This window comes from Mesocricetus auratus, unplaced genomic scaffold (genome assembly GCF_017639785.1).
Source record: "Mesocricetus auratus isolate SY011 unplaced genomic scaffold, BCM_Maur_2.0 Super-Scaffold_100676, whole genome shotgun sequence".
Taxonomy (NCBI): Eukaryota; Metazoa; Chordata; class Mammalia; order Rodentia; family Cricetidae; genus Mesocricetus; species Mesocricetus auratus.
Genome location: NW_024429266.1, coordinates 88,919,023 through 88,931,235, shown reverse-complemented (window position 1 = coordinate 88,931,235; position 12,213 = coordinate 88,919,023). Strand labels below are relative to the sequence as shown.

At 47.8% G+C, this 12,213-nt stretch overlaps 1 protein-coding gene across 3 annotated transcripts in view; it reads right to left on the bottom strand.

Annotated features, from left to right (window-relative positions):
- The window catches only part of Prkce (protein kinase C epsilon), a 507,468-nt gene that overhangs the window by 187,843 nt on the left and 307,412 nt on the right, over positions 1 to 12,213 (bottom strand). For all 3 annotated transcript variants that reach the window (XM_040737388.1, XM_040737387.1, XM_040737389.1), the window contains 3 exons: positions 4,279 to 4,438; positions 2,407 to 2,441; positions 1,140 to 1,225 (listed from right to left, as the gene is read on the bottom strand). In XM_040737388.1, coding sequence (XP_040593322.1) covers positions 1,140 to 1,225; positions 2,407 to 2,441; positions 4,279 to 4,438 — 281 coding nt within the window. The remainder of the gene's footprint in view (positions 1 to 1,139; positions 1,226 to 2,406; positions 2,442 to 4,278; positions 4,439 to 12,213) is intronic.

The window sequence follows — 12,213 nt, the reverse complement described above, 5'->3', positions numbered from 1 at the left end:
GATTATATATAAGCCTTCTTCATTCTAAACCCGGGTGTCCAGTCCTCCCAGGGTTCCCCTGGCCTGGTTCTAGTGATTTACGGTTATACAATACTCGCTGCACTTGGAGTTGAAAGCACACCTTGAAATTCACTGGCTGGGCACGCATCACCTCCATACTCCCCACCACACCTGCAATCTCTCTCAGGAAGAAGGTCTTCTAGCCTAACTGTGGTACCACTGTCCCGATTCTTAGAGGAAACCCGGCTCCCTTGTAGAATATCAAATCCCCGTAGTGCTGGGAATTTTCCTTAAAGCTAGACTGACACTGATTTCTAAGCTTAAGAGACAGGAGTCAAAGGCTCAAAATCTGAGACAGACTGTCTGGGTTTGAACACGGCATCTTCTCAGAGTAACTGTGTGTCTTGGACAAGTTCTGTGACCATTTTGGTGTTCCTAGTCTCTCTATGCCAAGACGAGGACAGTAATAGCTACCTCCTTAAGGTTGCTATAGGGTTAAATAATACATGCTAAAGTGATTCCTGAGTCAGGGTGTGGTAAGCATGCAGTGACATCACTCCAGTCTCTGTCTCCTACCTGCTTCTTGGGTTGTTCATTTCAGTTTCCGATGACCTCACTAAGACACGGGTCTATTTGCTTATCACCTGCACACGGACATGCCATTGTGTCATTTCAGAGTCCCAACGAGGTAATAAAACGAGACTCTACATTTCAAAGCCAGGTGGTGGTGATGTGCACCTTTAACCCCAGCACTGGGGAGGTTCTGTGAGTCACAGACCAGCCTGGTCTACAAAGTGAGTTCCAGGACAGCTGGAGCTACATAGTAAGACCCTGTCCTGAAAATGCATTAATAAATACATAAATGGACGAATAAATAAACCCCCACATTTCTCTCATGGTCTTCATCTCTGGGCTGGTACTTCACCCTGGTAAAATTAACTCAGCGCTGTGTTCCTTCAGCAGATGGTGCTTCAAGCTGGCAGGTAGCGGTTACCCTTCATGCTTGCTTGCTAAGTACGATGAAGACAAATGCAGGGTCTCAGAGTGACAGTGTCCCCTTGGGGAGCCACACCAGGGGACAGAGAAGGGAGAGGCTGGTAAGGAAGACAGCAGGAAACCCAAGTGTTGTAAATATTTACCTCGTCAGGGGTTTCCTGTTTCTTTAGGCCGGCACACTTCGTTATAATGAGCTCATGGCATCGCTTGTGGACGACGCAAGTGCAAACTGTAAACGGTAGAAACATAAGAAGCCCGAGTGAGGAAGCGAGAATTCACCCACGATTTTATCAGGTCTCGGTGGAGACATGTCCTTCAGACAATGTCCTAATCTAATCTAAACCCTTGTCAAGACCATGGGCTTCCTAAACATCCTGAAGAGGGATGAAAGCAATCTCAAAGGGGTCTGGTAAGTTCTGAGGAGGCTGCTCAGCTTTCCCGCTGTCATCTGCCAAGGTCAGGGAGCACCCTGCTGCCCAGCTCTGTTAAAGGTTCCGCACTGTCCCTCCTTCTCCACTCAGGACCGTGTCGCAAGGACTACTTATTTGGTGTCAAGACTGCAGCGTGTAACACAGGCGCTCTTAGGCTAACCTGCATATGATCACCATGTGCCACATTTAGAAGTTTCCATTGACTTTAGTAAGTCTACGAAACCTGGCCTAGGCTGCTGGGTCACTGGTAGTTAAGAAGGTGTCTGTCTGCACACACACTGTCCCAAATCATTGCAACCATCAGCACAACCACCCCTCAAGGGCTGCTTGAAGTCACACTCTCCAGGGACACAGCATGGCCACCCAGTTCTCACTAGAGGGAAGTCTTGAAATGACCACATCTGGGTTCCACCTACTGGTACAGCCTGGCCTTGCATTTGTAGTCAGTTATCTCGAGAAAAGCAATCGCCAGCACCTCAAGTGAGCTGTTAGTGTTTAATAAGGACTCCATGGTAGGAGTCACCCAAAGAGAACCAGTAAGACAGAACCACACAGGGCTACTAACAAGCCGGTGGTAGAGGCCCTCAGAGAGCCTGAGAAGGGGGAGCAGGGCGAACACATAGACCCAAGGAAGACAGGAGATGCCAGTGATCCTCTAATTGAAGTGTTACAGCTAGTAGAAAATAAAAGAAACAAAATCAAAGCAGTCCTGCCTTCTGCTACTGCAGCCACAGTGCTGGCAGAGGGCACTTACTGGGGTGCCAGGAGATAGGCGGTGCTTCTGTGGCGTATGTCACACATGTGGTAGGAGTGACAGCCAGGCAGTGGCAAAGTTGAGGGGGTCACACTTCGAGAGGGAGGACAATGAACTGAACAAAGACTCTACACGTATTCAACCTTGCAAGAATGTTCCAGAAGGGGTTCTAATCTTAACTGAACTACAGGCTCCAAAAGATAAGGTCATAAAAATGCCTCTTACCTTGACATTGGTATCCCTGTTTTCCTATGACACCCCTGAAAGGAAGAAGAAGGAATTTTACTAGGTCAAAAAATAAACAGACAAAGTCACGCAATTTCGGGCACCGCCCGTGTTGTACCGAGTACTGTGGAGTCCGCTGAGCAGTGTGACTTCCCTGCCACTTGGACGGTTAAAAATGCCTCCCAGAAGGCCACAGGGACAGCCTCACTTGTGAAGCAGGTACAAGTCCTGCTTGCATTGACATCTGGCTTCTTGTTATACCCGTGGGGGTAGCAGTGCTCTAGAAATCCACAAATGATCCTGCTTGCTCAGGGCAGGAGCCAGTCAATTTAAACACCCCCTCCTCATGGATAAAAAGGGCGTCCCTCAACTCCTAGCACCAGGGCATGCCCACAGAGGGCTCTGTGATAGTAGGTAAGGCCTGCCATTGACTGACATACCCCTGGGCATCCCAAAGCCTGTCAAGAATTATGGGCAGTCTACACGTCTAAGCTAAGTCACTTCCAGTGGCCATGCTAACCTCGGTGACTTGCTTTATAATGAAGAACAACACTAATGACTTAATTTATTTTATCACTTTTTAAAGATTTATTTATTATGTACAGTGTTCTGCCTGCATGTGCCTGAAGGCCGGAAGAGGGCACCAGATCTCATTATAGATGGTTGTGAGCCACCATGTGGATGCTGGGAATTGAACTCAGGACCTCTGGAAGAGCAGCAAGTGCTCTTAACCTCTGCGCCATCTCTCCAGCCCCAACTTAATTTATTTTTATTTCATGTGCATTCGTGGTTTTTTATGCATGCATGTTTGTGGGAAGGTGTTTAATAGCCTGAAACCAGAGTTATAGGCAGCTATGAGCTGCTGTGTAGGTGCTGAGAATTGAACCCAGGTCCTCAGGAATAGCAGGCAGTGCTCTTAATTGCTGGACCATCTCTCTAGCCCCACTAATGACTTCTAGAACCAACAGTGCCTCAGAGGCCCAATTCAGATGTTCATACCGAAACCTGACCCATTGGCTCTCCTCACTGGTTCCCAGTGTGTGGACTTCTACTCCAGCTCCAAAGAACTCAGAGAATGTGCCAGAAAGCCTGCTTCTTATCTTTTTTAATATGCACAGTAAAACGTATTTTTTAAAATCAGAATCTAATTCCTGTGAAACGTTCAAACCTCATACCCTTGAGCCAGCTGTCTTACTGAGGAAAACCTGTACGGTTGCTGTCCAATTCTTCCTGGCTCATGCCAACACCGCACTGTGGTGAGAATCAAGGAAAGGAGTACTCTTTCCTTACCCAGGTGTCTTTTCAACTTTAAAACCAGAGTTCTAAAGAAAGATGCCACAGTTACTGTAGATGGAGCTCCTAAAGTTAATAACACACAGCACACTTGGATTGTTATTAGAGAAATATCTCCTTTGCTTCAAATTAAAACACAGTGCTTCTGTCTTGAAGAACTTTACTTCATTCGTTATTTGCCCTCTCCCTTCCCTCCTGTCTTTCCCTCCCCCTCCATCCCCCCTTCTCCCTTTCCCTCTTCCTCCTTCCTTCCCCTTTTTTCCCTTTTACTTTCCCCCCTCTCCCTCTCCCTTTCCCTCTCCCTCCCTCCCCTCTTTCCATCCCCCTCTTCCTCCCCTCCACTCTATTGGGTCACACTGTGTAGGTCTCGATGACCTGGAACTGCTATGTAGACCAGGCTGACCTTGAACTCACAGAGCTCTGCCTGTCTCTGCTTCTGAGTGCTGAGATCAAAGCCATGCACCACCACCATGCCCAGAAGAAAACCTTTTCTAAACACATCAACACTTTGGATTGAGGTTCATCGTCTCCCACCCCATGAGAAGCTATGACTAGAGGTAGTCGGAGCGAGGAACTTACCAGATGAAATCTCTGCAGTGGGAGCAGTAGGTAGGCTGCCGAAGGTAGGTGGCCATGAACTTGTGGCCATTGACCTGGTGGACCCTGCGCCTGACGGCCCCTTGCCGCTTCCTGGGCCGCATACGCTCCCTGAACACTCGTTCTTCATTGTCTTTAGGAGCTGCAGAGAGACAGAAGCAGAAAGGCGACCTCATGGGTTTGTGCACGCTAACACCGACCTTCGGGCAGGGGTGGGCTAGGTGGGAGGCAGCATTTCTGCTGCCAGAATGGCTGAGGGCTCTGAGGCTGCTAGGTGTTCACCTGGAAACAGTGAGCATCGGGGGACAGACCCAGAATTCACACATGCACATCTTCTCCCGTCTGCCTGCGTCCTCAGAGTCCAACCCACTGCAGACTCTTGCTTCCCAGATGTCCCATCCCTTCATGCCCAACCTACAGGTTTTGATGGTCAAGGGGGTCAAAGCGTTTACTGTTCCAATCTTAGCAAACTTTTAGGTGGTGTGATCCCGGACAGGTCAGAGGCAGGTCCGTTGCCACGGGTCTCGGCAGGCACCTCTCTCAGTAAATGGGGGCCATGCCGTTGGGCACGTGGTGTGGCTGGGAGCTGGTGCTGGGAATCCCTGATCACTTGCTGCCTGGCTCTAGTAAGTCTTCCTTGTCCCTCATCCTCAGGTTACCACAATCGATCCTTCTCAAAGGTCAGAAAGACGGAGGGCGGGATAACACCGAGAAAACAGAGGGATCCTCCAAAGCTCAAGAGTACAGACAGAAGAGCATCTAGTTAGGCCACTGAGGGCAGAGGAGAGAAAAGGTACTCCCAGGAACAATCGCCGGCTGTGCTGAGGGAGCTGCAGTACCCAGGTGGCCTGCTCCATGCTTGCTGGGAGCCTGCCTTAAGGTTTCCAGGCTGCAGAGCTAGCACAGCCCGAGATGACGAAGATGGGGGGGTCTGCCCGCTGCACTTTGACCTCTTGGTCATCTGCTTCCTTGGGATTCCTTGTTAACTGGTGGCTATTGCTTCAAAATGTCCCTACTGACACCAACTCCCCCCTGAGTATAGAGAGCCCATCATTTCCTGTCCCGCCACATGCAAGGCCCTTAACCCAATGGCCAGGTCCCACAGCAACACCCCTGGTGACTTGACACAGAGGGTCCCTTTGCACACATACACGTGCATGTATGCGTGTGCACACATAGTTACGGTGTGCACGTGATGATCAGAGGGCAGCTTCCAGGCATTGGCTCTCTCCTTCTACCGCACAGGTCCCGGGGATAGAACCCATGTCAGACTTGGCATCAGGCTCCTTTAATCACCAAGGCCTCTCACCAGCCCTGAGTGTCCCCTCGTTTTCACAGGAGGAAAGTGAATAACTAAAGATCCAATCTACGTGACAGGAATTATTTGTTACAAACCTGATCTACAAAGTCTAAGCCCCAATCCTGGCATCTCAGGATGGTGTTTTTTGTTTTTTGCCAAAACAAAACCAAAAAAAAATCATCATTTACTTCTTTCATAAAACTCACTCCAGAATATACTAGAGTAGTAAATCAGTTCCTAATACATTTAAGATGCAATCAGATTTGCAAGTTTGCCAGATATTTGTATCCTGGAAAACTCTGTTTTCAGTTAAGACGGTGAGAAGTCTAATCCAATTTTTTCCAAGGAACTCTGCCATAGCTGTGTGGCGAGTTTTCCCCCCAGAGCCTGACCTCTCAGCTTTCTGCAGAGACGACCAGTAGTTCAATCACATGTCCCAAACTGTGTCCCGATCTGATTCAGAGGGACAATACAGCAACTAAGGAAGTCAACTGTATTTATGTTCAGATACCCATGGGAGGGGTCATGGAGACTGGTGGTATGTTATAAAGTCACCCAGGTTAAGTGTAAGGGAGGCGTCTGTGCAGGTCACTATGCGGACAAGAGTCACTCCTGCATACTGGGGTCTGTCTGAATGGAACTTGCTCAAATATCTCTATTATTTCAGCCTCTGAGCACATCTATCTATTATCTATCTATCTATCTATCTATCTATCTATCTATCTATCTGCCTTGACTCTTAAGTTAGATTTTATGTCAATGTATGGGGGAGATAACAGGCCTTGGAGGCTCAGGCCTGCAATCCTACCACACAGGAGACTGAGTCAAGGGGATTGCTGTAATCTCCAGGCCAGCCTGGGCTACAAAGGGAGACCCTGTAGAGATCAGGAAACAAGAATGAGGTCGTTGCAGATGGGGGATGTCTTCTGGGAGAAGGGATGGGTGGAAAAAGCTTAAGCTGAGAGTAAAGTCCGAGGATGGGGGCAAGGGATGACAGTTCAAGAGTTAACTAGTTAACTGAGGAAGCCACGCGAAACCCTACTATGTGGTAAGCCAACTTAAAATGTATACTTGGGGGAGGTGCAAAATTATGCATGGCTGGATGATGCCACTCCCAAAACTATGAGTTATTAAACAAAACTGTCAGTATCAGAAAGTTAAGGAGTTCTTTAAGAGTTGTTGGCCAGGGAGGTCAGAGGCTCTTGTTCTTCTTCTTGGTCCTGGTCACACTCCTGGATAGGACTGTCTTGCTGAAGACATTGTATACCTTCCCTACAAGACATCAAGTTGGAACTGAGCCAGAGGCTCCCTCCTAGAACTGGGCTGAGGGCTACTCTTGTACTGTCTGAAGCAGTAGGGAAATCCTCCAAAACCTTATAAAGAGAACTGCTGCATGGACCAGCACCCCCAGCTCTGGGTCTACACCCCAGAGAACTGAAATCGGGATTTTGAAGTGATGTCTGCTCTCCAGGGTTTGATGTACCATTGCTTACAACAGCAAAGATGCCACTGATGGGGAGTGTTCTTCTGTATATGTTTCTCCTATTGGTTGGTGAATAAAACACCGATTGGCCAGTAGAGGCAGGTGATAGGCAGGCCTGGGAGACAAGGAGAATTCTGGGAAAGGTAGGCAGAGAGAGAGTGCGGAGAGATGCCATGTAGCCAAGGAAGGGGTAACGGGTCTGGACCCTTTTCCAGTAAGATAAGACCATGTGGGAATACTTAGATTAATAGAAATAGGCTAGTAAATAAGAGTGAGCTAGCCAGTAAGAAGCCCAAGCCATTGACTAACAGTTTTATAATTAATATAGCGTCTGTGTTGTTTATTTGGGGCAAATTGGAGGAGAAACCTCCTTCTACACATGCCGCCTAAATGCCCATTGGTGATTGGGCAGCTAAACAGTAATGTGGTAAATACATGAACATTGCTTTATCATATCACACAGAGAAGGAAAACAGTGTCACGGGCATGCTCAGCCTTAAGTGGGACATCTACATGACTCTCCCCTCAAGACTCAGTGAACCATTTCTGAAGAAGGAACAGAAGACTACTGTAAAAGCCCGAGGCTGGGCATGATAGGGAACAAACAGTGTTTTGGGGCATGACCCAACTGTGGCACTCAAGCTCTGAGCAGCTGTGGTCATCTGTGTTAGGGTTGCACAAGATAAAGTCAGTCTACACATTCCAGCGCAGGGAAGGAAGAGGGGAAGGAGCCCCATCCCTAACTTTACAGCTATGGACAGTTGATGGTTTCTCAGGGAGAGGTGCAGTTTTATTTAAGGGTGCAGGCACGGGTAGGTTAACCATATTCCAGTGGATGGCCCCACTGGAATGTGGACAGGATAAACTGGACTTGATGAGCCATTAAAACATAACAGAGAACACCAAGTTGGAGGTGTCACTGGGGGGTGGTATATCTGTAAGGAGTTAAGGGGAAGGAGTGGGAGTGAATATGATCAAAATATGTCATATGAAATACTCAAAGATTTAATGAAAACATGATGAAAAGCTGTCATTATCAGGCATCTGTACTGGCCTGTCCTTGGGGTTCTGACAAGATACGCCCTCAGTTGCAGCCACTGAGAGCACCACCTGTGCATATTCACTAGGCTCCCACCTCCAATCATTCTCTCTCTCCCTCTTTCTGTCTGCTCCCCCTCTCTTCCCCTCTTTCTTCCCTCCTGCTACTTCTGTCTCCAGAGTCCAGTCTCCCCATTTCCCTTTTTTATAATCCATTTCCCTAATAAAAAAAAAAACCTCTGCTTGAACCCTGTAACATGGTGTCTTTCTCTCAAGAGCTGTTTAAATTACAACAACAGCTTCTTAGCATTTGATCTTGGCAATGATTTCTTGGATATGACATCCAGAAGGCAACAAGAGTGAAGATAGACAATTGGGGCTATATGAGACTAGAAAACCTCACAGAAAAAGAAATCATCACTGAAACTGCAGAACAAAAGAAAATAATTGCAAAATACACACCTGATGACCTGCAGATGTCCAAATTCTAGGAGGAATGCCTACAACTCAAAAGCAAACGCCAAATAACTGAGTCTAAAGCCAGACAGGGGAACTGAACAAGCAGCTCTCCAAAGCTGTTATTCAACTGCCCGGTGGATATTGATAAGTAAAATATGGCGTGAGTTGGGACCATAGCAGATCCTATGGTGGCCAAAGGACAAACACACCAGCAGGCAGAACTTACACGGGAAGGAAGTGTGTGTGTGTGGGGGGGGGAGAGAGAGGGAGACAGACAGACAGACAGACAGAGGCATACAGAGACAGAGGCATACAGACAGAGACAGAGACAGAGAGAGACAGAGACAGAGAGAGACAGAGAGAAGAGAGAGAGTGAGAGAGGCAGAACACACAGAATGCACAATCCTTCAGCCTTCATGTCCAGAGTAGATCACAGGTATGCACTACTGTACCTGACCACAAGAGGGCAAAGTCAAACAGGAAGTTGGCTTTCTTCCATTACCTGCTCAGTTCCATACCTGTTCAGCTACAAGCCAGAGTCACAGTGGAATTTCTCGTATCCAGGAAAAGTCAATATGCTCAGGAGGCACACCCAGAATAAAAACATGCCCAGGCTCCTAGCTTGGGAAATGGACAAGTGAACCCAGGTGTTCCTTAACGCCTCTAACTCTCTGATCACCGTTGTCTCTAGATGCACTATACCATACTTACTCAGCTGGTGTGACTGTCCCTTTGCCCAGAGGACCCAGGAAATTCCTAGATGTCTCATTTTATGACTCTATATGCCACACAGCAAAAAGGGTCCCCAAAAGTTAGGGAAAGTCTGGCATTTCATATGATTGTTTTGTGGAACTCTCTGTGGAAGTAGGGAACCTAATTGGTATAAAAGAACAAGAACCCACAAAGGGCACACACGATACCCCAAACCTCAGTACATCCCAGGCATGTGTTCTACGTCCTCCAATTAGTCCACAAATGTCAAACTCCTGGAACCTTTTACACCAGTAAATATCAAGCAGCCCCAACAAGGAGAACCACCTATAAGAGTCCGCAAACGGGTGATACCAAAACCCAAAAAGGATTATGCACTGTGTAGCTGTTACTCTGTGCAAATAAGTTTACTCGGTCCCCTTTCCTTGGTGGGAGGGATGGTCCTTCCTTCTAGACTTCAAGACTGTTTGGAGACTCAGGAAGAGGCAGGCCTGCCATGCCACCAAACACTGTACTGTTCTTGCTGGCAGGCAGGTCATCGAAGGATCAACATCTTTGCCGTCCTCACGCCAACCAACCATGTCTCTTCCCGCACACAAGCAGACAGAACTGAATATTGCCTCTCAGCCGAGGTCACGGGCATCCCTCAACACTGGCCTTCTAGAGATGCTTTTCACTTTATAAAAAACCAACAGGAAATGCACTCATGTCAGGCTGTGTGTGGGAGGGACTACCAAACTCATGGGACCATGGACACAGCGGCCATCCCAAGGCACCACTGTTATTGACACAGCAGCCATCCCAAGGCACCACTGTTATTGTTTCTACAGGATTATTCTCCTAGGCATACAGGAGGGGTTCTCCAAGCAGGTCTCCTCCTGAGCTCCCACCACTGGCTTCGGATTTTTTGTAGTTTAATTGAAGTGGGTGTCAGGGCATAGGTCGGATTTCTGTCTTTGTTGCAAACTTGAAATTTCTATACAAATCATTACTCTTTTTAGGCTTTGGGTTTTTTTGCTTTTTATCTATGAAGAGAGGGAGACACCATGGCCAGCTCAGACACTGGACTGGAAGGAGCAGGGCTGTGCTGTTTCATCTCATCGACCTGGCTGGATCTGGCATCACCTAGGAGACATGCCACTAGATCTATCTGTGAGGGTATCTCCAGCAAGGGGGGGGGTGACCCACCCGGAATGTAGATGACACCATTCCATAGACTGGGGTCCATGTGAGCTGAACACAGGCATTCATCTGATTCTTGACTGATTACAATGTAACCAACTCATGTTTCCAACCGCCATGCCTTCTCCCCACAACGGATGTTTCCCATTAAAACGTTGAGCTAAAGAAAAGTTCATTAAGTCATCCTTGCCAGGTACAGGAATGAGTACCAAGTCACACCGGGGCCTGAGGAATGCCAGAGCTCAACTCCTGGGATCCCATTTAAGTTTGCCTTTCAATAGTTCCCTGGTTTGGGGTATACGGACTTGCTAGGTTAAAACAAAACAAAAATCCAATGTCAAATGGATGAAAAAAAAAACAAACAAAATGAAGCTCTGAATCATGAAGCAGTGGTGCCTCTTATTTTCCACGAGGAAAATGGGCAGTGCTGTTTTCATGGGAACAAATGTTTCATGACAGTGAGTTTTAGATATTAAGTAAATGTTTATGTGGTACCAAAGAATATGCCCTACATATTGTCCTCACACAATACATTAAAAAAACAACACCCTTCATGTTCAAAACAGGAAAAGGACTTCTTGGGAGAGATAGGTCTGTGTGTATCCTCCAGAGTCCTAGCGCCCATCAGAAGTGATGGCTTGGGAGGAGCATGCGTGCTGCCTTGGTGTGCAATCTCATCAGGAGAGTGCTGGTGGCATCTCAAGAGTAACATCTGGAATTCAGCATAAACCCTTTCCTCCTTCCTTTCTGAATGACTAGGACAGTGGGACAATGAGGCAGACATACCCCAGCCCCATGGGCCAGGGGTTCCTAGGGCCAAGCGCACCGTGAACGTGCCAAGCATGGCAGAGAGAGATCACTTAGGAAGCCGGCTTGCCTCCTGTGTATTCCTTCTTTTACCTGGTCAGCTACCTGCCGGAGTCATAGTGGAATGTCTGGTATCCAAGAAAAGTCATCATCCCCAGGAGGGACAAAGAGAATAAGAACTTCCTCAGACTCTCAGCCTGGGGAAGTAACCAAGTTGGACATCTGCCAAGGGAGGGGTCCCAGTCTGTGCTGTGCTAGTGAGGTCCAGGATGGGTGACAGGGAACTCTCCAGCACTGCAGACTGGAGCGCTGTGGAGCTTATGCACACCAGGGCTGCTTCCTGCCCGTTGGTCATGTTCATAAAGTGCCGTGTTAAAGCCCTCCTGAGGGGTGCAGTGCTACAAGTCTTGGCTGTGTGTCTGCTTGGCCCCAAGGGTTAGCTGGCGATTGTGGAAGCAGGATCAGATGTCCCCTTCCTCCTCAAATCCGCTACCCAGCCTTTCTGAGTCACAGTTACTATAACTTACTTACTGAGAAGCCCCCACCCTCCAGTGCTGTTAAGGCCTGCTATTCCGAGGATAGAGGATAGAGTGAGCTGAAACTCCTCCCTCTCACATCCAGGTAGCCCCGCCCTGCCACTCTGTGGATCATAAGGCTTTTGAAAATTAAGTACTGGCCCCAACTCACCAAACCACAAGGAATTAACTTTCTGGTTTTCCTTGAGTTATTTCTTTGCTGAGGCAATTTTGAACTCTCAATAATTTTTAAAATTAAAATCATAATTGGGCATAATGGCAAGTGAGCTGAGGCAGGGGGATCACTGTGAGCTTCAAGGCTAGCCTGAGATAAAACAGTGAGGCTATCTTTCCTAGCTCCCACTTCACCCCCAATTAAAAAAAAAGTATGGCTCCTTCAAAATCGGTGTGGAGGCAGCAGG